Raw genomic sequence first — 25,255 nt, 5'->3', positions numbered from 1 at the left:
CACATGGCTGAAATTAATTTGTACGCACAATTTATTAGCACACATTTTATAACTTTGATTCACAATCAATCAACAACAAGGGTTAAAAGCTATTCACATATATACACAAATTAAAACACATCGGAACAAAACCGTTATTTAGACAGTAATAATGATATTACGCCGGAAAAGCCACCTTGCGATCAGGACCCAGATCGAGCAAGCCCACATTGTATCTAGTAGAAGAATGAAGTGCGTGTCCATGGGTCCAATGCTCCAGTGGAAAGGCCACAGGTGAGCCGTCAGTTTGCTTGCAACATACAAAAAGAGGCAGTTGACGCCAGGCTCCACGAATGGGTATCCGGTCCACCACTTTTTGACGTCTATCAGGAAGTAGAAGAGTGCCAGTCCGAAGAATGCGCCTCCACCAGTGATGAGTGCAAAAGATGTGCTCCTATGGCAGAAAATTTAGTAATTTAGTTTCATACTCTTAATTCTGAAGTATAAATTACCAAAGTTGCTTATTAATTGGGATGGCGCCGGACAAATGGAGGATGATAGCAATCAATACACATGAAGTTCCCCAGATTGTCAAACGGCTTACTCTTGCCTTCCAGTCATTGTAAACGACCAAAATCGCTCCGGCTTGAATACCCAGGATGATAGTGAGTAGAGATGGCAAATTACCTATTACAAATAAATATTCCAGTAAATTTTAAATCGATTTTTTTTACAACTTATACAATAGTTATAAAATATAATTAAATGACTCACTAAAAACGCCTTCGGGGTCAAATGCATTAACCTCATATACAGCCTTACTGGTTGGGTTCTGCTCCAAATTAGACTCGCTCATAACTAACTTGTTCACATATCCAAAAGTTCCCCCAGTGCAATTTTGATACATTCTGTCTTCGCTTAAGCCTCCTGGGCCCAAGTAGCCCCTGAAAAAAATAGCCATTATTTTACGATTAAATTGCAATTTAAATTATAAAATTTTTGAACATTATAAATAATAAATTATTTACGTCGGACATCCAGGGACAGGAAGATGGAACACCAGACCGAGGGTGATTATGTGCACAATTGTGTGAACCACCCATTGAGGCCACATAACTCGCAGATCAGCAAATTTGCCTTTGATTTTTGAGACGTCGCGCGGCCAGAGGAGCGCGCACAAACTTGCATTGATCAGACACATTATGCCAAAACGTTGAAGAGCATTGAAAAATCGGAATGTCTCATATGCTAATCCGTAATCAATGCAATTGGTGCTAATGCCCAGAGCAAAGAGAACGGTAGATCTCTGAAACAAAAATTTATTCAGTTTTAGTTTTAAAAAATAATAAAAATTTATATAAATGAGTACATTACTTTTTTACAAAATAATTTTTAATTTAAAAAAAAATTACCCTCAAAATATGCAACATCATGGTTCCCCTGCTAAGCTGGCGCTCCATGTTGCTGTTGATGCCCATCGGCACACAAACCCCCATGATCCACAAGAACCACGGGAAGGGCCAGTCCGCAATCGGCAAACCATCCCAACTGGCGTGCTCGAGCACTGCGTAACCGCCGCCATGGTGCAGGTAAAAAATTAAAGGGATCACGCTTAGACTGTCAAAGATAAAATTAATTAAAAATAAAATTACTTTTAATTTAGTAGCGATGGTCAATATTCAGCTTTAAATTAATTTCTCATTAACACTAACCCGCGGAACGCGTCAAGAGATTTAAGCCTCTGCTTTTTGGTAAGGAGTGCCTCTTTTTTCTTCAATTTTGCTACCAGGGGGTTATTATTGTTGGTTTGATCAGGTAAATCATCGCCTTCTTTATTTCGACTTGCCCAATTTTGTGAGATGCCATGTACAAAGTAGTACAGGGAAATCAGGAAGACTGTGAGTATGGTCACACAAAGCGCAGCTGTGCAAAAATAAAAGTTTTAATTTTAGAAATATTTTAAAGTAATATTTGTTTTTTATGAAGCAAAGAGAAAAGCAGAAGTGCGATAAATAATAAATGAAAAAATGAAAGTTCAATATCAATATCTTGATATTTAACGAGAATGGGGTTAAATATTTTAAAAAGTAAATAATTTTAAGGTGCGTTTTGATTAAAGCAAATAATAATGTAGTTTATTTTGCATTTACTAAACCTACACATGTAAATGTTGACAGGCTCGTAGTAAGTGTCCGTGGTGCACTCTCCATTCTCATTGACGACTAGGTCATAAATACCAAATTCACCCATCTGCAGAGGGGTTTCCACACCACACTGGAGAGACGATCGGTTGCTGGCGGACACATATTGTCCAAGGTTCTCGCGGTAGATGCGCGATTTGATTGAGTAAACTGAATTGACTTTCAGGATAGTAGAATTTTTGGCAGGAAGCGCGGCCGTGAATGAGTATGGACACTAAAGAATATAGGGAAAAATTATGCATTGAAATTTTGTCCATCTGGGAAAATTAGAAAAAGAACTAAATTAAAAGCACTTTTAACAAGTTAAGATCTCAAAATCAAAATATTATTTAATTTTGTAGACAATTCAAATTTGAATTTTTTTTTTGTAAATATAAAATCGGCTTTTCTTTGAGGGTTTTTAGAGTTGTTAAATTTTTGTAGACAATAATAATATCCTCGTCTGTTTTATTTTCTATTTTAATTTTTTAAGAAACAAAAAACGATAGAGAGAGGCCGATTTTAAATTCAAACACCATTATTATTGAATGTTTCGTTCTTTAAAAATTTTGAAATTCAAAGAAATACTCCAAAGTAAATACGCATTAATGAACAGAAGAAAAAAAATTGAATTAAATTTGACAATGAGTGTGGGCAAATTATAAGGCGCTATTTCATTTATGGAATTTTTTCTTCTTCTAAAAATGAGGTTTTATTCTAGTTCTTCCTCAAGGGAAAATGAAAAGATTGACAATTTAATATGCTTAAATCTAATTTTCATTAATTGGCTTGAATTAATTTAATTCAATTCATAAAATACGTAATAAAATTAAAAATGTCACTTTACCTTATAGCACGCATCTTTGACGGTGTAGAGGAAAACTTGCTCGTTTAGAGTGTTAGTAACGTTTAAAAACGCCTGGTCGAGGCCCAAGTCGTGCAACCGAAGACCCCTCACTAGTGTCTCCGTGCGACCCTCCGTCCAGGACTGTAGCACCATCGTGTCTGTGCGCGCGGCCGCGCCATGGACCACATTTATTCGGCCCGCGAAAATCCCTCTCCATTTCCTCGAATCTCATTTTTTAGAGTGTGCAGGTCGACGCCGTGAGCGCTGCACTGTCGCAACACAAATCACATTTGCCCAGTTTACTTTTTGGTGATGCAAACCTCTCTGTTGCATCTCAAAAGCGCTGTACTTCAGTCAGACATGCAAACTAATGCTTCGAGGAGGCGACGATCACACGTTCAGATTTGATTTATCGCAATTTTTTATATGTCGATATATTAATATAAAGTATAAAGAGCGCGGTTCAAATAAAATTGTTTAAAAAAAATTAATTTTATTTCTAAGTCTTTAGAATCGTATTAATTAAGTTTATATTATTATGTGCCTGAATACCAATAAGATTTATTTTTATAAAACAATTATTTACTATGAGTTGCACACCAGAAGCAGTCTAACCTATACTAAATACTGTAAAATAAAAAGTGCTGAAAACACGGTGGTAGGAATTTTTCGCAATAACATTTTTTTGGTGTTTAAAGCTTTTTTAATTGCCAAAGTAAGGAGACTAGAATGTTCTGTGCTCTCCTTAGCCGTAGGACGGAAACGAAAACTAGACGTTTAAAAAATTATATACAACAACTGGTATGTATGAGTTGAGAATATGAAAATAATTGTACTTGATTCTTTTTTAATAAACGTCCTGGTGCCCAAAAATAAATGCGTTGAAATTTAATTGCCCAATTATGAATCTCTATCAGGGATCAAATTTTACTTTCTAAATGAACATTGGTTTTTGCTCTTTATCCCGGTAAATTTTTTAAGAAATTTAATTAAGGCTATAAAATGCATCAAGCATTGAGGAAAGAAACTTGTAATTTAAGGTGTTACTAATTGTAAGAGTTATCTGCCGCCCTGCCCAATGACTTGTTAGCTTACAATGAAAACTTTGCAAGGTCCTATTTTATCAAGAAATAATATCCTATTTGGTCATGATAAGGTACACATTCTTATTGATAGAAATTATTTGTAATTGAAGAGAAAATTTTTAAATTCATCAGAACCGTGCAGAATCATAAATAATTTTCAACAATAAAAAAGTTGAGCTAGATTAAAAGTTCAACATGAAAGTTTTGCGCTGGGGGTAAAAAAAAACTTTGAGCCAATGCAGTAAATTGTAAAAGGTTGAACAATACTAACGACACCAAATAAATCTGATTATTTTCAGATTTTTTTTGTTGATACATTAAACTTTTGAAGTTAATTTTTTAGCAATCAAAAACTAATTAGCGCATTAATTTTCAATTTTTTTTTAAACTCAATTCACAAAAAGGATTGTTATAATTTCGCAAATTATTTTACGCGCTGCTCAATAATATGTTCCCGATAATTAAATTGTTTGAAAATTTATTGGGCTATTCGTTCCCTACCACAATCGAAATTAATTTTTCGAAGGTTCTAGCACTTTTAGCAAAACTTAATGTCTTCATAAACTTCTAAAAAGTAAACAGACCAACCTGAGTTTTAATTGTTTTATTGTGTGTCAATATTTTACAGACTCATAAATAAGCTCTCAGCCTAGGCTTGTATTCCACACTTTTCTTGAAAATAATAATTTTATTTTAGTTATAAATTTTTTGTTGAAAACGGATCAATCAAATATAATATGATATTCTCCACATGAATTTATTACATACGATCAAAGAGCTAATTTTAATTAATGGCATACCAAATTGAGTCAAAGGTGCATCTATAGCAATCGATGCATTAATATTTTGTGCAATTTTTATTCTAAAAGAATGCACACTCTATTCTTCTAACATAGCAAACTTTCACAAGTAAAATCGGCATTTTGAGATAAAGGCTAATTTTAGTTTTCTTTTGGTGTGATCATAATTATAGACGCGTGTGCAATCATAATGTATTTGGCGACTCTCTCGAACGTAACATCAGGACTATGATGATTGCCGCGCCAAAGGTAAAAAAATTTAAAGGAAATAATCGCAGCACACTTACAAATAGATTTCCAAAGCTGCGGTGATGGTGGTGGAAGTAATTATATAAAACATTTTCAATTCAAGAAAGAAAACAGACAGCAGATGCAACGGTGCTGAACGCATTTAGGACCTGAAGGAGTGCGGTTATGCACGCACTATCCCACTTTTTGTGAAAACAAAACATGTGATTATGATTATCCCCGCCCAAAATTCCCGATGATGGAATCAATTTCCCGTAAAAGCAACGCATCTACGAACATAGCAATTTTCTATTTTTGGATACGGCTAATTAATGCGCCAGAAATAGAGAGTGATCAGAATTAATAATGCGAAATTTTCTATATAATTGTGCAATTTTTGGATCGCCTCCCTTGATTGATCAAATTCTATTATGACAATCACAAATGCGGAAGCTAAGGCAAAATTTCGATTGAAAACCACAAGCACCGTTGTGGTAAACAACACTACATCGCAAATTTTTCTCTACTTTTCTAGGAAATTTCTGAGCCTCACACCATTTTTAAGGAATGCACCTCTGAATCTAATTTGCGGGTCAACAATTCAAGCTTTTAGTGCCCATCTTGTATTCATCAGGGTATTTATAATTGGAAGAAGGAATAAATAAATAATAATAATCTACGGACAATTTTTTGTAGAGTAAGACTGAGTAATACTACTGTGTATATATTAAGAGTTACTTTCACATATTTTGGGACCCGAAATTGCTAATATCCCGCTAAACTTCCTCTACAAATAAGAGCCATTTATGCGGTTTCTCCAAACAAATAATATGTAAAAAAAGTCATCACCTAAAAAAACTACATACATTAATATTCTGTTTTGATAAAAAAAAAAAACATTGCATAAATTATGAAGCAAGTTGAGCATTCTATTAAAAACTAGAACACAATATAAAATTCCAGCAAAATCATAACAAAAGATGAGTAAATTATATAAAATTACATAAAAAAAACTGGCCAATTTAACAACTGCAAACATTAAAAAAAAAAATACATTTTCTCATCATGAATTTGTACTTGTAATTACAAACAAGAATGAAGCGGAAATAGAAAAAATTATTCAATTTCAACATTCAAAATTTCCCATCCTAAACTTTTTATTATAAACCAAACATTCCATGTATTTTCAAATAATAAGTTACAAAAATATTATTTTGTTATAAATAAAAGATAACTTAATTACTCAAAGAATCAATGAATGTAAAAAATAAATAGAGTACATAAATGCTTTAAATATTTTATAAATAAAAACAAATTAAATTTATTTTATTAAATTTTTGACCAAAACACTGTAGTTTAACAGGCTACAAAGATGTTGTAAAATCAAAAACAATCTATGATTTTTTTTTATCATTTGGCAATAATTGTGCATCAATATATAGTGAGAAAAAAAGAATAGACAACACTATAGCGCATAATGTATGGATGCATCTCACAAGTTATGCAGCCAGCAAAGATCTTAAACTTTCTTTCTCCACAACCATTATCCGCCGCGCGCGGCCATCCAGTAGTTTTTACACATAATTAGGTCAAAATCATTATTGATCTCGTCAAAAATGCATTTAACTTGGCCCTTTGTTTTTTCTTGTTGTGCAACTCAGGAAATATTAGTGATTTTTTAAGAGGACCATTCACAGGTGTGCAATGCAAATTAGAAAAACTCTCAATATCAGGAGAGGTGAAAGAATCAAAGAATCAAAGAAAGTGCAAATAAGCCAGCCGCATAAATTCAAGCCTAGTGATGCAATGTCACTCACTCATAGCAAAAATTGTTTCCTCATTGTTTAATGTTAGACATTTAAAAAATTATGTCACCCACCAATATTTGAAATGTATCTTTATAAATTAACACATAGGAAACGAAATGCTAAGTATACTTTTTGTGACAACACGGCGCACTGTTTTTTTGTATTCCTGCAGGCAGAGTCAATTTGGGTCAAATCTAATTATACACATAAAGGTTTTCAAACGCCAGATGCAATCATTGTTAGGTGGTCATGCAATTATAAAAAAGGGACAGTTTTTCGCATCATTAAAAAATACTTTAATTTAGGAGAATAAAAAATGTTTTGCAAAAATTATTCTTTGCTTTTCAAACAGGTATTCATTTTTCTTCAAAATTGATCAGTACGGTAAAGCGGAGCTACGCTCACGTGCCACCTAATAATAAATTTTGCTGAATTTCATATTGTATTTTATATATTTCAAGTATTCCAACTTAGAAAATCCAGTGTTTAAACCAAATTGACACGATCCTAATATTTTCCGGGGAATTTTGAATTTTATTTGATACGTTTCAATTTCAATAGCTTATCACTTTTTAAATTTAAGCCTCAGTAAATAATTATGAAATTCTGATTGTGCAAAGAGCAAGTCAAACGAATTTGAACTCTTTTTTCCTGAAGTTAGGTTGCAGTGCGGCGAGTAGTCGGGTATTTATCGCGCTCTTGGTAAATACTCGCGATGAGTTTCAGTAAGTTTTTCTTTAGCACTGTGTGGCCTACTTTTCTCCCAACCAATTTTTCACAATTGATTTTTCCGACTTAATTGGAGAAAAAAAATTAATTAATTGAAGACCATTTAAAATTTTTATGCTGTGATTTATAACCCTCGAGTGATGGATTTTGTGAAAAATTGAAACGGCGCGGCGCCCAAGCTTATAGCAAATTTGCCATTCAAATCTTTGGGCTTATTTATACCTTAGGAAATTTCTGAGGAAAAAACAGTATGACAGAGAAGCTTAACAAATTTTTGCAATTTAAAATCTTGTTTTTCTTTTTACTTTCTAATACTCATTAGTTAGCATGCTCAAAATGAGCTGCATAGGTCGCCTTTTGGGAGCAAGTTTTTTTTTCAACAAGGTTAAGACCGATTTAATTTTCCAAGTTTATATATTTTATCGGAAAAAAATGCGTTAGAATCATTTAAATAATTAATTTTTAGAATAATGAGTAATAATATAAAAATAATCAGTTTTCATGAGCTCATATCAAGTTTCAAAACCATAATACTGTGAATAATTATTACCACGCCCTATTACCACCTTTACCTTAATACGCATTTTACATTATGACACGTTTTGAAATCCACTAATACAGTTTTATATATTATACTTTGCTGAATATGCGAGAGCGCTAAGGGAAAGTAGTAAAACTTCGCAATAAAATAAATCCCATTGACGGTCCGACTATTTATTTATTTTTTAATTTTAATAAGCACCGTCAGTAATCCTAAATTTTAATGCGTGTGGACACTCCACTTGTGCCACATGTTATTAATTAAATAAATAATTAATAAAAAAAAAATAGAAAATATAATTTAGAAATACAGACACAATTTAAAGACAAAATAGATAAAATAACTTGTGTGTTACTGAACTGTGGATTATACACCATTAATTTATAAACTCTCCCATGATATGTATATGATATTATTCACAATATTCACCCACTGTGTATATGCACCCCAAACCCCCTTGTGTACCACTTTTGGTGTTGCATGTCGAGATCGCAAAAGATTATACGACTTGTTAACGTATCGGCCGAAAAAATCTCATGTCAAATTGATATGTCAATCAAGATAAAATAATTAAGTAAATAATACCACACCCTAATATTTATAAGATTGGAGTGGATTGGAGCTTGTCTTCCTCTCAAGCTCAAAAAAGGCACAGACCGACAAGACCCTGACGACCCAAAAAGAAAAAAAATTGTAGATTTTGGCCAGTTCTAACCATAAGAATCACCGGAGAACGAGTTCTTTTTATTCTTGAATTTTATTTAAAAAAAGGGTAATAATCATTCTGTAAGCGTTGAATTAATCATTCATAATTATATAGTTTTCTATTTGACATTTCATTTGAAAAATTTGAAATTTGAAATAAAACTGCACTGTACATTCTACAAGATACATACGTTTTTTATCACTAATTTATAAAATATGATTTAAAAAAAAAATATTTTAATTTTTTAATGAAGAACAAACATTTTATTTATTGATAAAAAAACAAAATTTTCTTCAGCGAAATAAAATATTTTGCCTAATAAAAATTTTGATTTTTTTTCTGCCGGATTTGTGTGTGATTTTTATCATTATAATTGATTTCATTTTAGTGGACCTTTATAAAATTTATCGGTATATTAAGGTTTTTATCGTTTTATTATTGGATAATTGCAGTGTTATTTATGACAATATGTTATATTTTTTGTCAGACAGAATTGGTAAAATAGAAAAGCTTTTAATTTATTTCCCGACGCATAAGTTCACTTACCTGCAACTTCACTTCACTGGAAGCTCCGTCATTAGTTTAATTTTTCTTCGAAATTTTTTCCGCATCTCAAATTTTGATGGACTTCTTGGAGTTGCGGTTTCACTACTTTCACTGCAATTTAGTTTCCAAAGTCTGCCTCTTGTTTTGCCGTGGCGCCACCGACTGCGCACTGCGTCTGCCGCCGGCTGTCATGCGGGTGTTTTGGTTTGGGAACTTTGGTTAAAATAATCTAATTTTAGCAGATCGCAGTCGCAAATCCCACCCTGAGATTTCTTTCCCCATTCGCCCAAATGCTCGGGTAAGTGTTAATTGCTTTTTATCAAGGCCTGGTTAGTTCATAAACGCATAATTAATTTTGTTCGTCTAGATTTTTATCCGCCCTTGTTGATGTCCAACAAATCGGTCCTCATCGCCGGGAGTAAGGATGTGGAAAAAAGAATTTTCGCAATTACGGTGAGTGATTGATCAAAGCTTTTCTCATTAAATTTGTAAAAATACATAAAACTGATCGTGATTAACGCACAGATTGCCGAGTTTCTTGCGTCTCAAAACTACTCGGTGCTGATCATCACCAAATCGTGCGACTTTTTGCCAGAGCCCTTCCACGGGAGGTCGAGGGATCCAGATGACTACACAAATATCTCGCTAAGGTAAAGATAAATTTCTGTCTGTCACACTAGCTTGTCTCAAAATCGAAATATAAATATAAAACTAATCAATTTCATGAAAAGATTCCCAACCCTTCTTCGATCAACATGAAAAATTAATTTTGTTTTAAGATATCCACAAAATTTGAGTGAACTTGGAGCCATCCTTTTCGACTTCTCCCTGTTCAGAAAATTATCCAAAGGACCTTTCACGATTATTGCAGAGAATATTGAAGATTTTGGAGCTTCCGTAGAGCAAATTGCAAAACTTGTAGCTGCACTCGTTGGTTCTACACCGTACATTCCTTCCCAGGTAGCACAAGTAGAAATTTTATTCATTCGTCTATTCATCTACCACCGTTAATATTTTTCAGAAAGTTAAAAGATTGATGTTTTTTCATGTTTTTTTTATCCTATTTTTAGGTTTACCCTAAGTTGATTGTCACTCTCAACACAGACGTGCAGAGTTTTCCTGTCGCTAGCCTTTCGTGCTTATTTGATTCTGTCTGGCTTTCTGAGAAAAAAGAAAAAGAAGTCTCTCTGTCAATGTCTGGCAGAGGACGAGTTTGCTTCGAGGAACTGGAACTGACTTCCGACTGCCCGAATTTGGTGCTTCGATTGAAGAGTATTCTCCACTCAACACTTCAATAAGAGAGGTCGGTTCACTTTACAAATTTATTCACATTCTGTCAACTTTCTTTGGTTTGTTCTTCGAAGCAGCTTGTTTTATTTTCGAGTCCCACGATCTTGGCTCCTTCATCTTGATTTCCTCCTGCTTTGTCCTTTTCACATTGCATTCCTGGCACAAAATTAATTGCATCAATCTGGCTTAGAGATGCAAAACAATATTACTGGTATCCCGACTTGTCTAATGCATTTGAGCAGCTCCAGGGGATGTGGAATGCAGTTGATTTTACTCAAGTCATCATCGTTGAAAACTGGATTGAACGGGCAAACAGCTAAAATTTAACAAGTTGATGCCTTAATTTTTTCCCTTAAAAAAACAAACTTTACTTTGCACAGTCTGAGTGCACAAATTTACAATATCCGTCAAGAATTTGTTGTTCTCATAAACGCGCTCCTTTTCTTGCAGGAAAATTTCGTCCATGGGAAGAACCTGATTTACAAAATATTTTTAATGAATAAGAATTTCGAGCTTTGTGATAATTACTTTATCATCAGTTTGCAGCACGCATTCAGCAAATTTCTATTTTTTTTCAGTTTATTTCAAGGACCTTAATTTAAATTCAAAATTACCTGGTCAAGTCCAAGGATCATTTCTAATTTTATTATTATTAAATTTTACCAAAAAATGTATTTAACAACAAAATTGTGCTCAATAATTACCAACGGGTGCATCTGTTGATGAAAGTTTAGTCTTTTCAGTGAGAAGCACAAGCGACGTGTCAGCTGCCATGCGACCCATCACCCTGATAATATCTCTACAATCAGTCACTGCAGGGTTGTCCATCGAGTACCAATAAGGGTCGCATGGGCTTTGATTTGACTGAGAACCTGAGCGTTTTGCGTTCTAATGAGTAAAAATATCATTTTATTGAAACTAGAATATTTTTGCAAATTTTTACTCACTGGGGTAGTTTTTGCTTGGACTAGAGTTACCAAGACAAAGAAAGTAAGCAGCGAGAAAGAAAATTTTAATTGCATATTTTAATAATTCCAATCAGCCTTTTCAGTCCGTTTTTCTGATATGCGATGAGAACTGCGAGTGATGATGCTGCATCAAAGGATGTTGCTTCTCGCTCACTTCCTGTCACCCACGCATCACAAATGAAATGTGTACCACAGACTGATCTGAGGCAAATTCATGAATCCCATTAATTATGCATTCAGTGACTTTCAAATTATCCCTTGAGAAGAGCTCTCTAAATCTCTGATAAAGATGAAAATCGAATTTACAAGACATATTTTATTAGAAGAAATTTATTTTATAATTTTAGAAAATACATTTGAAATTTAAATTAATAGAGATTCTTGTCCTTTGGCACTTAATTTCAGTCAAAAGCTGCATGATTTATATCTGGGGATTGTTGTCGAAGAATTTAATCAAATTATTTTTGATCATTGCCCTCTGATGCATGGCCTCTGATGTGCAAATTTTCGTCAGCAAATAAGGACATTGGAAATCGATTGTTTCCTTGCAAGTTGTTTTCGTGCCCCCTTTCATGCTGAACCGAAACTCAGAGGCAGACGAGACTAAAATCAAATTTATTAGAACAATATATAATCTTGATACGAATCTACACTCACGGCAATAGGCGTTAAAAAAGCACGTTTTATGAGTCGATTCAATGACAAAATCGCTTCCGTCTGGGCGAACGGTGTAGTGTCCGACAGCTTTGTTCTTTATCGAAGGAAAACTGGTCAAATTCTCGGTATACTCGACAGTGTACTGCCAGTTTTTGTAGTTGCCCTTGTCGTCCATAATGTTGAATTCCAATCTGCCAGATGTTGATATTTTTATCGTCAGTGTATAACAATGATTAATTTTTTTTTGTGCTTACATTGTAGGGTTGAGAGCCTTCATATTATTGAAGTCGGCCACATGCTCCCACACTAATATCGCCTTCTCATTAATTTCGTACTCCATCTCGATGCGCTGAGTCTTGGCGTGGAGCAAAAAGTAGAGAACGGACGCCAGTGCACAAATCAAAGCGACGTTTTGCTTGTTGAAGCGCACAACCTGCATTTTGAACTGAATGGAGAAGTTAAAATCTGAATAGATTATTTAAAACGGCATGTTTTGGTATTATTACTAACCATGAATACTGAAAACTTAAAAAGTTTCTGCAAACTGAAATTGGAGATATACTTGTTGCTCCGAGCCGGCTGTCTTGGAAACTAAAAAAAGCTTTCATGCCTCCAGCTGCTCAAGCGTTTGGGTGGGGACGGGACTGTTTATAAAATACAGTGCTTATTGTTGTAGCCTTGGGCAGGCATGCATGGCCTCGGCTTTAGCTGTAGCCGGTATACACACCTCCACAAAATTAAAATGGTCTGACTGCTTTGGCAAACAATTTTGAGTGCTGCGTTAAAATTTTATCAGCGTCTTTCGTCTTTCCCTTCGATTTTTTTGTTACATACATAGTCGGGGAAAAGTAGGTAAATATTTAAGTTTTTTTTCTAAAAAAAAATAATAATATTGCGCCATTATTAATTTGAAGAAAGAACTAAAAACAATTCGTGACTTTCTTTTGAGTATTTTTTTTTTTAAATTACCAAAATTGTAGAATTTTTAGGGGATGCTAAGAAGGAAGTTAATACTGCTTTGACGCATATATTTGAGAGAAGGTTAACAATTTTACTGTCCATGATATGATCCCGTAAGTCACCAGAAATAATTTTTATAATAGTGCAATTTTCAGCTAATTTTCTTTTAATGTCCCTTTCCCCGGCTTCAAAATTGAAAATTCTTTTAATTTTGCCTTTGCCGCTTTGCCCTTTCCTCGCTTATACAAGTTTATGATTAGTAATTGATTGACACTCGCATATTAAAAGTACTTTGTAGTAAAATAATTTTTATATTATACTTACCCAATAATGAAATTGATAAAGCAATGACTTGTTGCTTATCAACAAACTGCAACTGAAATAAACATACAACGATTTTCCCCACCTTTTTCCTACTTTCATAGAGGAGGAAAAAGGAAAAACGCTACATTTCCACGTCCTACATCATACTTATAAATATTATATTTATTTTTCATTTCAGAGACTGATAAGCAGTGCGATGGTCAACACAAATGAACAGTAAGAGGATTATGCGAAAAGTGCAGCCGGCTCTCAGAATGACCTCACGCCTGTTCACTTTGCGGACGCCGCCCCGGCTGCGGCTCCTCTACGCAGCCCTGATTTCTGTCCTGCTCTACGTCCTCTATTACTTTGGTATTTTCACCCACCTGCTGGAAAAGGACTACTTCACACAATTCGAGTACCCGCTGAATGAGGACATCACGGTGTACATCGACCAGCTGCGAAACGGCGACCTGTCCGACCGACCTCCGATCAACGTTTACAACTACTCATTTGTCACGGACGCCCACTCCAAATGCCTCACCGGAGGCACCTTCGCAGAGCTGCGCCTAGTCTACCTGGTCAAGTCCAGCATGGATCACTTCGAGCGGCGCCAGGCCATTCGACAGTCTTGGGGCTTCGAAGGCCGCTTCTCGGACGTGCCGATCAGAACGATCTTCCTGCTGGGCACACGCCCCTCCGAACCGGACTCGCAGGTGCGCGTTGACAAGGAGAACAAGCAGTTTGGTGACATTGTGCAGGCAGACTTTTTGGACGCCTACTACAACAACACCATCAAGACGATGATGGGCTACAAGTGGGCGCGCAGGTTCTGCCCGAAGGCAAAGTTCTACTTCTTCAGTGACGACGACATGTATGTGTCCACCAAGAACGTATTAAGATTCCTGAGGCACCCCACACGGTACCCCCAATACTTGGAGGATCCTGCTGGAATGGAGGTTAAGCCTGCCAGAAAACTTGAGCAGGTAAGGAAGAAATATGCAAATTTTTTGCGAATTTTATTGAACTTTCAAATTTTAGGTGCTTGATTTTGAACTTCCCGACGAAGTACAGCTGTATGCTGGCGAGTTGCGGCACGTAGCTCCATTCCGGCACCAGTCCAGCAAGTGGTACGTCTCCTTGGAAGAGTACCCGTTCCACCTGTGGCCTCCGTACATCACCGCTGGTGCCTATGTTGTGTCCCGAGCGACTCTCGACACTCTCTTTCTAGGCTCATTGTTTACTAAACACTTCCGCTTTGATGATATTTACCTAGCTCTAGTTGCCAAAAAGTCTGGCGTGGAACCATACCATTGCCGAGACTTCCGGTTGAACAGACTTTGGTACGACGGTGCCATTGATTACAGATACTTAATAGCCAGTCATGATTTTTCTGATCCTGAAGAGCTGAAGCGCTTTTGGGAAATCCAGCGTGAGGCTGGTAATGCTTAATAATCAAATCCACCTTATCTCATTCTATATGATATTATTGACAATATGGATTACTTAGAAGCTGGTAGTTCATTGTTATTTTGAGCAGCTTGTTAATTAAGACTGTTGTCATGCTAATGAATAATGATCTAAATAATACGGAACCCTGTCTGTATAATAATATGCTTTGTGCTTCAGAAGGATTAGTTTATGAAAGAAGAAAATGCATATATTGTAAACTCGGAAAACCTTTACAGATCCAATAAAAGTATTATCAAACAAAAAAATAATTTATGTAAAAAATAATTATTTTCACCATGAGAATTTTAACATTGTTGTTACACTTCTTGAGTTTGTCTGATATTGAGAAGTCCGTCAAATGTAAAACCTTTTTTTTACACAATTTCATCTATTTCTCCGCCAGTTTTCTTTGTCATGGCCAAAAGAAGTTCAGTATTTTCAAGAATCTAAAACAAAATTAATGAGAACAAAAATTAAGGATGAGAAATTTAGTTCAACCTTTTCAAAAGCAGTTTCTGTCTGGGTAATAGTCGTGTCTAACTTGTCTCTAGCAGCAACAAGGGACTTTATCCTGTTGTCACACACTTCTGCCTCTTGAGTTGCCTTCTTTATTTCATCCATTAGTCTCGTCCTTTTTTCCTCCTCAGCCGAAATGACTTGTTGCAAACTTTGCCGTCTCATTCTCAGATTTTCTACTGCTGTTATATAAAAAATATTATTAAATTTACTCCATACATTCATTATAAAAAAATTATTGATTTATTTTAGGTCTAAAAATGCAACGATGTTAAACTTACTGCCTACTAATTCTTGAAATTGATGTTGAAGCATTGTCTCGCGTTGACTCATGGACTTCTGCAGTCTTCCTGAGAACCTTTTGTTTTTAACAGAAGAAATAACAAACTTAGAAGTTTTGCAGTCTCTTAAATGTCACTAATTAATGTGGAAGAAATATTTTTTATAAAGTTTCTTGAACAAGGTACATTTTTTGCAACCGTATCCCGAATCCATTGAAAATTTAGCAAACAGAAAATAATTTTACATGCATACCTGTTATTGTTTTACACGGCGCCAAAATAGAGTAAAGCAATTTTGCCAACTTTAATATTATCTTACAATTTTCGGGAGCCTTTAAATAGAAGCTTACGTCTGTTAGTATTATTTCAATTATTTTATAAAAATTTTAAAAGATTTCAATTCATAAAATTTTAACTCAAATTTAAGGAAAAATAGAGCAAGATTAAAAGCATTTATGTCTTCGATGTTTTTTGTTGGCAATATTGTGCCCATATGATTTTGAAGTAAAATTGCAAACATGGCCGATGCAAACAAAGCAGAGAAACTTGCTGCGGCCAGAAAAAAGGTAAAATAATCATATTTAATAATTTATTCTAGAAATATAAATATTTTACAGTAAGAATAAAATTTAAAAAATTAATAGGTTTAGATATTTTTGAAATAACTTGCGTAAATTTGAATCGGCAAGCAATTGAAAGTTGTTTTTGACACGTAGGAGACCAAAACATGGGCGTAACCTCAATAATCTGTCCTAATAAAACAATCAATTTGATTTAGAGGAGATTAATTAAATTACATTTATATTATACGTTTATCATTCTTATAGGCATACTTAGTTTATGTAATGGTGCTCTATGTGCACCCTCGGTTTATTATATGATTTATTTTTTTAGTTTTAATTTAATTATGTTTTTTATACATACATTACATAAAATACTAAATTCGTGTATTAAAAAATAATAGCATATTTTAATATTGTTTCAGTTGAAAGAATTTCAGCAGAGGAACAGACAGAGCCCAACGTCATCTCCGAAAGACAGAGATTATGACGTTTCCTCTCCAGCCAGTGTAACTTCACAAACAAGCAGTGTCGATCTGAAAGCTGGAGGACAGCAGCAGTTTGAATCGATATCTTTCGATTCACAACCTCACTTCCCACCTGTCTCCTACAATTACTCGTCCGAGTACAACTACCAGTCACCCTCCGGAGATGGAGAATCAGGCCAAATAAATAACGTTACTAATTCCTTCGGAGGTGATCCTGTCTACTCTCATGAGCATCAAACCGCTGACTCGATGCCTTACTACTATAATGGAGCTGCGGCTACTGTCAGCATTATTTCCGAGGAAAAACATCCAGAGCTTCAAAGGAAGTTTTCAACTAATAGCTATGGTTTGTCAAACAAAATTTTTATTTTGCTGAAACGTAATTTTATGCTATTGGAAATTACAGATGCTAGTAATGAGATAACGCTGAGGTCGCAAATAGCAGAGAGGGACAATACTATAGCTTCTCTACAATATCAGCTGGTATACAATTGAAACATTTTTCTGCAATATCAGTTCGAATGTTAATAATTCACATTTAACTATCTACATCACAGAAAAAAATACAGTTTTTGATGTATTAAAATGTGATAAATTAACTCACTTTTGGTACTTGCTTATTGTCGACTCCATGAATTTCATTTTTACTTTTTTCCTCAGCAAAGTTTATCTCTCTCAGCAAATTCAAATAAGGATCATGAACTTCAAAGTGCCGTCCAAGATGTGGAGAGCAGATGGTCAAGCAAAGTGAAAGAACTGGAGGAGCAGCTGCGTGTGCACGCTCAAACAGTAAACATTCTTGTGGGAGAGAAAACTGAATACCAATCGTCCCTAGCCAAGGCAAATGAATCACTAAAATCAAAAGCAGGTGAGCACTTACGACTTTGTATTTAGTTGTGTTTCCAATTTTATAACTCACTTTCACAACCCTTACCTTGAGGTTGCTAATCGCATTAAAATTTATGCATCCAGGTGAATTAGATGAAGCTCAACAGCATTTACGAAGCTTACAACAAAAGCTCAATCAAACGGAAGCAGCCTTGAACTCGGTCAGAACAGAGAATTCTTCAAAACTCGAAGCGGTTAGTGAAAGTCAAAGAAAGTTTGACGAGTTGTTCGGAGAGTTGAAGAAAACTGAAATCGAGAGAGACGAGCACAAGCAGCAAGCAAGCCAGCTGCAGCAGAGAATAAATGTCACCATGCAGCAGGTTTCCATGTTGCAGACAGAGCTGCAGGAAAAGCAGGCGCAACTCACATCCACGCAAGTTCGACTAAAGCAGGTCGGTCCGCGAAAAATAAAAATTAATGGCAATTTAATAGTTGAATGATTTTAGATGGGAGGTTCATTCAAAGACTCAGAGGACAGCTCTGTATTTGATGAGTTGAAGGCAGAAAAAGAAAAGAGCGCGGGACTGGAAAAACTAATTGCAGACATGAAATCAGAACTCTCTGAGAAAGAACAAGCCAGCCAACAGTATCAGCAGTTTGTCCAGCAGTTGAATAATCAGCTCTCAACTTTAGCCTCAAAGGTAGTTAAACTTTTTAATTTTTTATTTTTCATTAATTTACTTCTTATGTTATCAGCTTCAAGAAACGACACAAGAAAATGATAAATTGAAAGAGCAGAATGAGCAGATGGTTGAGCATGTGAGCAGTTTGGAGTCGAGGTTGAATAAAATCAACCAGCTCAATGCACACAATCCACCTCCTGTGGACAGCAAGGAGCTCGAAATGGTCAAAGAAGAGCTAAAAGCAGCTGTAGAGGAGAATGGAGATTGGAAACGGAAGATCCAAGAACAGGTAAAATTAAAAAAAAAAAATTATGCATTATATATCAGAATATTTTACTCATCTAATTTTTTTCTCTTAATTAGGAGACGGAAAGACTTGTTTATGAAGAAAGTATTTTGAGGTACCAGGAAACAATTCGCCGTCTTGAAGAGGAGAGACCTGATGAGAAAAAATTACTAGCAGCAATGGAAAGTGATCGGGTGGCGGCACAGAGAGCAACAGCGCAGAATTCAAAACTCAAAGATCAGCTTCTAGAAATGGAACAGATGAAAGCGCAGATGATCGAACAGCTGCACACTTACGAGGCTAGAGCCAGACAGGCTCAGTCCTTACAAGAATGCTTGATAGAAGCGCAGGTAATTAAAAATTCCGAATGCAAATAAGGGCCTAATTGATATTAATTTCAGAATGAAATAAAAAACCTGAAAAACCAGCTGATTCAAAAGTCACATGGCGCGCAGGTCAATGGACACGACACAGGCAATGAAGAGGAGAGTTTGTCGGCAGAGGCGTCGAAAAAGCTGCAGGACCGATTCACAGACGTTATGAAAAAATTGGCCGACACTGCAGATGAAAAGCAACGACTGGAACATTTGGTGCTGCAACTGCAAGGAGAAACTGAAACTATTGGTAAGTTTTGATTTATAATTAGGGTTTACTTAATTTTACATTTTTATTTTGTTTTTACAGGAGAGTACGTTACCTTGTACCAACAACAAAGGTGTCTTCTTAGAGAAAGAGCAGCTGAGAAGGATAGAGAAATAGCACGGATGGGAACAGAGAGAGACGAATTACTTTTAGAATTGAAGAAAGTAGGCCATTTGGTGCTACAACTGGTGAATGGGCAGAGAGACAATAATAGTGGTAATTTTATCTCTCCTCCATAACTTGGGGACTTTCAAATTAATTTTTGAACATACATTTCCAGTGCCTTTGTCGGAGCCTAAAGACTATGAAAGTGTAGCGCTAGAAATTGCTGACCAAGTCACAACCCTCCTCAATAAAATGGAAGAAAGCAGCCAAGAGTCAAGAAAGCTGACGGACGAAGAATTGATGGCAATGCACAGTGAGAGAAACGCACTCTCCCACAATCAAGATACATTGCTTCCTTGTCCGTGCTGCTCTGGGCGGCTTGAAGTTGTGTGATCTGTAATCTACTTTCCATCTCTGCACCGGCACATTGAAGTATTTTGTGATACCTGAGTGAGTGTTGAAAGAACCGCCATGTCCACGAAAAGTGATTTCCAATAGCGTTTATTGGGACATTTTTATTTAATTTGGCTTTAGTTCTAGTTAAGCAGATTAACTTATGCAAGAGTTTATGATATTTCACAAAAAATTACAATTTATTGTAAATTTCCAGTGTTGATGAGGTGAACTAGATCCATTAAAGCAATGACTTTATACAAAAAGTTTCTATTGTATTTTTTCTCTCACTCAAAAATTGCCCAACGTTTAGTAGAATTCACTGTTAAATATATATCAGAGTAATGCTTGGAGGTGTATTTTGTGAACTGAATCAAAATTTGCGTCTTCTATTAATTAGAGACACGTCAAAGAGCAAAGTTTCAAGGGAACTGCACAAGACAATTCTAAGCCCACAGGTTGAGCAGAAGTTAATTTTCAACCTGGCTGCACAAATCTTTGCAACTTGTTGAATCCAAAGATTAAGCTTTGCCACACAGCGTGCGGTTGCAAATTATGTATCATGTGTGCGCGGATCTGCCTGCTCGGCTCACTTGCCAAGTTAAAAGCTACAAAAGCTGAAACAAAAGTGCTGTGCAAAGCTCAAGGCTCGCAGCATTTCACACAGACAAATAGCGCCGCGTGTAAGCACTGCTGGCTGCGTTTTGTTTAATTTGATACATTATTTCCAGCGCGTATCGTGGTTGCGGGGCAAATATAAAGATTATTATACGTGTGCGCCGCCAAGTTTGCCCGCCTCTCTCTTTTGAGTTGTTAGAGTTGTTTTGATATTTGCCAAACTGTAGCAACATCAAAGGGCAATTTCTGTAATTTAACTTTTTGCGTGCACGTTGTTTGTATTTGTTTGTCTTGTGCAAGCTTTTCTCTGAAAAGAGAAGAAATAAGGAGATGCTTTCAAGAAAATCAGCGCTGTAATTGTAAATTTTAACTAAATTCTTGTAGCTACCACTACAAATAAATTTTTTACACATTTAATCTATCAAAATTTAATTAATTAAAATAATTTAAATTTTTGCTTAAAATATTACTTTTAAAATTGGTTCTAGTTTTATAATGAATTTATGAATTTTAATTGATTTTAACGGTCTCATGTTTTGTTGTGCGTTTGTTTAAACTTTTCAAGCAACTCTTGAGTTGCAAACTGCAAAGACAAAACATTTTAGAATACAAAATGCAAGCGTGCACTCTTTACATTGGCACTGGCGCGGAGCACAATTTTAGACGCGACGGAGTAAACTTTTAATTATTTAACGCTGAGAGTAAAGTAAGGTGAATACGCGCGAGCTCTTCTTTTTAGAATCGTGCGCATTTTCGCCGCGGGGCTTCACAGAGAGTGTAGCACCGAGCTTTGTGCGCATTAAAGTAAGCATTAATGTGCGTATGTGCGTGTTCTCAAACAACACGTTTCAATTTTCCACTCAAAATTTTCGTGTGCGACCCACCCTGATTCTTTATACGCGCCGTTTTTATCTCTTCTCAAGATGAGATAGTGCATAAAAACCACCCAGTATTTTTCATTTAAACTTATTTTTAAAATACTTATTCTTTTTTCCACATAAATTTTCACACATTTTAATTCACTTACGCTTATAACATATTCTTATTTTATGTCAATGCATTAAGGCAACCCTCTTTGCTGATTTTCAGCTCCTCGCGACGACGCGCAGCTGATTTCCCACGAGCTTCATTTATTCATCCCACACAATTAGCCGTGTCCTTTATCAGTGCGAGTGCATTTGTACATTCCGTGTGGCCTTATTTACTCTTGCATTTATTTACGCTATTTGCTCAATGAATTAGCCACGCTACCGCCTGCCAGTATATATGAGAGAGCGCTGCGCTCTCCCCGTAATCTTTGCTATAGCTGTGTCCAGAACGTCAGACGCATAGCGTTGAAATCGTTGAATCATTTTGTATGAATAGGAACACAAATAATATTTTTATCACAGAACTTAAAACGTTTTGTTAAGATATATTTATAAATTAATTTTTTGTGGCACAGTTTGTGTAATCATAATCAATTTTTTTAACCTCTGCTTTCTTATAAATATACGTTTTTTTTTTAACATCGCTGAATTTAAAAATCCAGATTTGTAATTCAAACTTTGATAGAACTGCTGAAAAAAAATATAAAACCTCTTGATTAATTAAGGGTATTGATATTGAAAAATTTACAAAGCAACTCTCATAAATAGTTTTTTAATTATAGTTGTGAGCAATTAGAAGGCGCGCATACGCCTCGGAGTAATTAACGGCCAATGGGATAAATCATGCGTGCGGTCACTGCGAAATGAAATGACACGTCCGCGTGAGAGCTCGCAGCGATAATGAGCAATTATTAATGAACACACCAGTGAGTGCTGCTCAAATGATCAAACCGCTCGATCGAACGCGATTCAGTTTTTATATTTTCATATTATTCCATTCGCCGCACTGACCGTGTTCATTCATTTCATGATCGCAGTCGTAAATCTATTTGACGGATTGCTGCGTCCAAGAGAAGGTGGTCAGAGAATAAATAATAAGATTACTAATTAATAAAATCGCGATATTGGAAGTTGTTGAAAGCATAGACTTATGCTCAAATGGACCTGATTTATGCAGTGCGATTTATTTAAACAAGCGTTGGGTGAGAGCGAAAATGTAGAAAAAAACTTTGTTGAAAAAACAATCAGTGAATCAAGTATTCCGAAAAATAAAAATAAACTGTCTCTGTATATAAATTTTATAAGCATAAATAATAATGAAGCGTTAATATTAATTACTAATTTATATTACTTTTGGTATTTTTATTAATATTTAATTTTTAATCATTCCAAGAGCGACAAAAATTAGATGGACATGGTCTAAATCAAAATTTGAATATATATTTTTTTTTAATTAAACAACAAATTTTTTAATTTAAGTTATTTCACAACAAAAATTTTGGCCAATTTCAAGTAATTAAACAGCAAAGTTCTACTTCCTCTCATATATCTGGTGGCAAAACAACGCTTGTTTGCCGCAGTGCGAGGACTAGGAGGATTTGACAAAATATTAGAACAGCACGTTTCATCCAATACGGCGACCAACGCTGCACACGAGTGCTTTTGCTTGGCAACACAGAAATGAAATGGAAATCCTATTAAGCGAGTAATTTGTAGAGCAAGCGAAACTGCTTCCCCAAGGAACGCTTGCTTGTCACATTGGCTGATACCCCTGCGCCTCTGCCTGGCAAAAGCACACACGCCGCCGCTGCTAACGCGATTTGCATTTCTTGCTGCGGCGCGGCCGGGTGCTGCGAGTGTGTGCCGGGGACCAAATTATGCATGCAATTGGTCGCCGAGCAGGCCGCCGCAATGATTGTTAATCCAATAATAAATTATTATCCGGTCTCGTGAGAAAAGTGATATTACGCGGTACGTGAGCGTTAGTATTTGGGGACCCTGTCAACTGGCTGCCACATGGGCTTTACGCCTGTCTGCACTTTGCCAACTGACTCGAAACTCGACTTCAACATTGAATTTGGAAACCATGATCTTGGTGTGTAAATTTCAAGTTGTCAAAAATTACACATCAAATAATTAATAAAACATTTTCTAGTTAAATGGGTAAATAGTACAATTTTTGGAGTTTTTAGTTTTACTTTTGAAGCCTAAATTGAAAATATTATTAGAAATGCCTTAATTTTAATAAGATGCATGCAATTATGGTAAAATTGTATATTTAAAAGCACAATTTTTTTTATTTTGATTATTATAATTTATAACAAAAAATATTAACTTTGTTTGTTTTATTTAACAGACTTTTTTCCTGGCAAAATTAAAAGAGAAATGAAGAAAAATAAATTTTAGACTAAAAATACAAACATATAAGGTAAGACTAATGACCAATTCTGTCAATAGCAAACCCCTTTGAAATAAGGAAACGGCAACCCGCACGACACGAAAGGAAAGCCGGTTGTCAATTTTCATTCATCATTCTAAAACGTTCTTTATTGACAGGAAAATTTCACTTTAGTGCACCCTGCCCTGAAATGGAATCGCGATGCAACTTTGCTCTTTCGCGAACACGGTCGCGTCTAAAAGCTTTCCCTCTGCTGACAGATTTTTCATTTCCGTGTCGGCGAGCGAAAGCAAAAAATCAATTGCAACACGACGGAGCGCCGCAACGGAGAAACTTTTCCAATGGCCAAAAACTCCTCTTCCTCGACAGCAGTCGCGGCAGGATTCTTGTTTGCGCGCGTCTAATTTTCCTCACGAGAGAGATTCTCATCAGGCGGAGGAGGAGGAGAGCTTTGGTGCAGCGCGAATTTTCCATTTGCGGCGGCAGCAAATGATATTGGAAAAATTTTCATTAAGCGAGAGAAAAATTTCTCTGCGCGAGCGAGTGAGCGAGCGTGTGCTTGCTTGGTGTAATCATCCACTCTGTGCTGTATATTGGGTTCATACATTCACCTCAAGGCATCGCAAGTTTTAAAAGGAATTGTCGCCAGCGTGAGAGAGCCACCATGTGCTCGCCGGCAATGAACGAACGGCGCAGGCAGCCCCGATGAGAGCGAGCGAGCAACCCTTTCTCCGTCCGCCTCCGCCACCGCCGCTCGCCGGGTCTCTCTCTCTGCGTATAATTTTTGTCACAGGACGAGAGAGAGAGAGAGAGAACGAGCAAGCGAACGAACGAACCGTGCTGCAAAAATTATTTTCCGCACCAGCTGTGTTTGAATTTTTTAATTGGCTGCTTTCGATGTGTATGCTCAGCGTATGAAAAATTCATTTCCACCTGCCTGATGGAAAATTTATCACCAGGCAAATGCGCTGCAAAGAGAAATAATATCGAAATTTTATCCGGCCGCACGAGAGGCGAGGAAATGTGAAACACAAAATGCCCAAGCTGCGGTAAAAAAATATTAATAAAGGTCTCTTCCACGAATCGCGCGTTTCAATGTTTATTTTTAGATAACAAATAACGATTTTTTGCACGTTGAATCAAGTTATTGATTTGACAAATAATAGGTTTTTTAGTGAGATGATATATGCGTTTTTTTAATGATTTATCGCAAATCTGTTGTTTTGGAAAACTTCTCTAGTAATGTAATTCAAATACACTAATAAGTTTCTTCAAAGGTCTCAGTTTATAACAAAAAAACGCTTAAAAATAAATTGTTTCGTAGTAACTCGCAATCAGTTTTCAAATTAAAATAGTTTAAATTTTTGTTTCAAAATTTTATGCTTTTCATTACTTTTTTTTTAAGTAATGAAAGTTAAATTATTTATATATATCACTGTGTGTAGGCACCTATAGTTTCAATTCAATTAAAATATAAAATTGGGGGATTTGAATTAAGAATTTTACACT

At 35.7% G+C, this 25,255-nt stretch overlaps 6 protein-coding genes across 16 annotated transcripts; 2 read left to right on the top strand and 4 right to left on the bottom strand.

The window, feature by feature from the left end:
* Positions 1 to 18: 18 nt before the first annotated feature.
* On the bottom strand, positions 19 to 9,495 carry LOC132202152 (heparan-alpha-glucosaminide N-acetyltransferase-like). 2 transcript variants are annotated; one of them, XM_059628871.1, is made up of 9 exons: positions 9,450 to 9,495; positions 3,007 to 3,275; positions 2,139 to 2,394; positions 1,692 to 1,902; positions 1,392 to 1,596; positions 1,008 to 1,285; positions 754 to 923; positions 492 to 666; positions 19 to 433 (listed from the first exon to the last, which is right to left on the bottom strand). In XM_059628871.1, exons 2-9 carry the CDS (start codon positions 3,157 to 3,159, stop codon positions 139 to 141), a joined length of 1,743 nt encoding a protein of 580 aa, XP_059484854.1. In that variant the 5' UTR covers positions 3,160 to 3,275; positions 9,450 to 9,495; the 3' UTR covers positions 19 to 138. The 2 variants fall into 2 exon arrangements, with proteins under 2 accessions (XP_059484854.1, XP_059484853.1); XM_059628870.1 differs by lacking the exon at positions 9,450 to 9,495 and having other exon boundaries at positions 3,007 to 5,952.
* Positions 9,496 to 9,613: 118 nt separating this feature from the next.
* Positions 9,614 to 15,352, top strand: LOC132202153 (beta-1,3-galactosyltransferase brn). Of its 8 annotated transcripts, XM_059628873.1 has the most exons (8): positions 9,614 to 9,747; positions 9,817 to 9,902; positions 9,975 to 10,099; positions 10,229 to 10,409; positions 10,520 to 10,752; positions 12,626 to 12,821; positions 13,827 to 14,613; positions 14,669 to 15,352. In XM_059628873.1, exons 7-8 carry the CDS (start codon positions 13,858 to 13,860, stop codon positions 15,077 to 15,079), a joined length of 1,167 nt encoding a protein of 388 aa, XP_059484856.1. In that variant the 5' UTR covers positions 9,614 to 9,747; positions 9,817 to 9,902; positions 9,975 to 10,099; positions 10,229 to 10,409; positions 10,520 to 10,752; positions 12,626 to 12,821; positions 13,827 to 13,857; the 3' UTR covers positions 15,080 to 15,352. The 8 variants fall into 8 exon arrangements, with proteins under 8 accessions (XP_059484856.1, XP_059484857.1, XP_059484855.1 ...); XM_059628874.1 differs by lacking the exon at positions 12,626 to 12,821 and having other exon boundaries at positions 10,321 to 10,409; positions 14,669 to 15,351; XM_059628872.1 differs by lacking the exon at positions 12,626 to 12,821 and having other exon boundaries at positions 14,669 to 15,351.
* LOC132202155 (uncharacterized) lies at positions 10,760 to 11,904 on the bottom strand. Its single transcript, XM_059628882.1, has 7 exons — positions 11,687 to 11,904; positions 11,444 to 11,627; positions 11,354 to 11,376; positions 11,268 to 11,303; positions 11,111 to 11,213; positions 10,949 to 11,055; positions 10,760 to 10,895 (listed from the first exon to the last, which is right to left on the bottom strand). The coding sequence occupies exons 1-7, from the start codon at positions 11,759 to 11,761 to the stop codon at positions 10,776 to 10,778; spliced, it is 648 nt and encodes a 215-aa protein (XP_059484865.1). The 5' UTR covers positions 11,762 to 11,904; the 3' UTR covers positions 10,760 to 10,775.
* Positions 12,023 to 13,020, bottom strand: LOC132202156 (uncharacterized). Of its 2 annotated transcripts, none has more exons than XM_059628883.1 (4): positions 12,875 to 13,020; positions 12,619 to 12,809; positions 12,365 to 12,555; positions 12,023 to 12,310 (listed from the first exon to the last, which is right to left on the bottom strand). In XM_059628883.1, the coding sequence occupies exons 1-4, from the start codon at positions 12,875 to 12,877 to the stop codon at positions 12,129 to 12,131; spliced, it is 567 nt and encodes a 188-aa protein (XP_059484866.1). In that variant the 5' UTR covers positions 12,878 to 13,020; the 3' UTR covers positions 12,023 to 12,128. The 2 variants fall into 2 exon arrangements, with proteins under 2 accessions (XP_059484866.1, XP_059484867.1); XM_059628884.1 differs by having other exon boundaries at positions 12,619 to 12,829; positions 12,875 to 12,968.
* On the bottom strand, positions 15,289 to 16,206 carry LOC132202157 (uncharacterized). 2 transcript variants are annotated; one of them, XM_059628887.1, is made up of 4 exons: positions 16,130 to 16,206; positions 15,877 to 15,953; positions 15,578 to 15,777; positions 15,289 to 15,525 (listed from the first exon to the last, which is right to left on the bottom strand). In XM_059628887.1, exons 2-4 carry the CDS (start codon positions 15,926 to 15,928, stop codon positions 15,454 to 15,456), a joined length of 324 nt encoding a protein of 107 aa, XP_059484870.1. In that variant the 5' UTR covers positions 15,929 to 15,953; positions 16,130 to 16,206; the 3' UTR covers positions 15,289 to 15,453. The 2 variants fall into 2 exon arrangements, with proteins under 2 accessions (XP_059484870.1, XP_059484868.1); XM_059628885.1 differs by lacking the exon at positions 16,130 to 16,206 and adding an exon at positions 16,063 to 16,121.
* A 107-nt stretch (positions 16,207 to 16,313) lies between these two features.
* Positions 16,314 to 20,125, top strand: LOC132202217 (golgin subfamily A member 2). The gene is made up of 11 exons (XM_059628990.1): positions 16,314 to 16,442; positions 16,862 to 17,270; positions 17,331 to 17,407; positions 17,585 to 17,792; positions 17,897 to 18,204; positions 18,259 to 18,453; positions 18,509 to 18,724; positions 18,799 to 19,071; positions 19,123 to 19,345; positions 19,406 to 19,579; positions 19,644 to 20,125. The coding sequence occupies exons 1-11, from the start codon at positions 16,395 to 16,397 to the stop codon at positions 19,859 to 19,861; spliced, it is 2,349 nt and encodes a 782-aa protein (XP_059484973.1). The 5' UTR covers positions 16,314 to 16,394; the 3' UTR covers positions 19,862 to 20,125.
* Positions 20,126 to 25,255: the final 5,130 nt, after the last annotated feature.

This window comes from Neocloeon triangulifer, unplaced genomic scaffold (assembly GCF_031216515.1).
Source record: "Neocloeon triangulifer isolate White Clay Creek 2 clone unplaced genomic scaffold, ASM3121651v1 ptg000015l, whole genome shotgun sequence".
NCBI classification, from domain to species: Eukaryota; Metazoa; Arthropoda; class Insecta; order Ephemeroptera; family Baetidae; genus Neocloeon; species Neocloeon triangulifer.
This window is presented reverse-complemented; position numbering and strand designations above follow the sequence as displayed.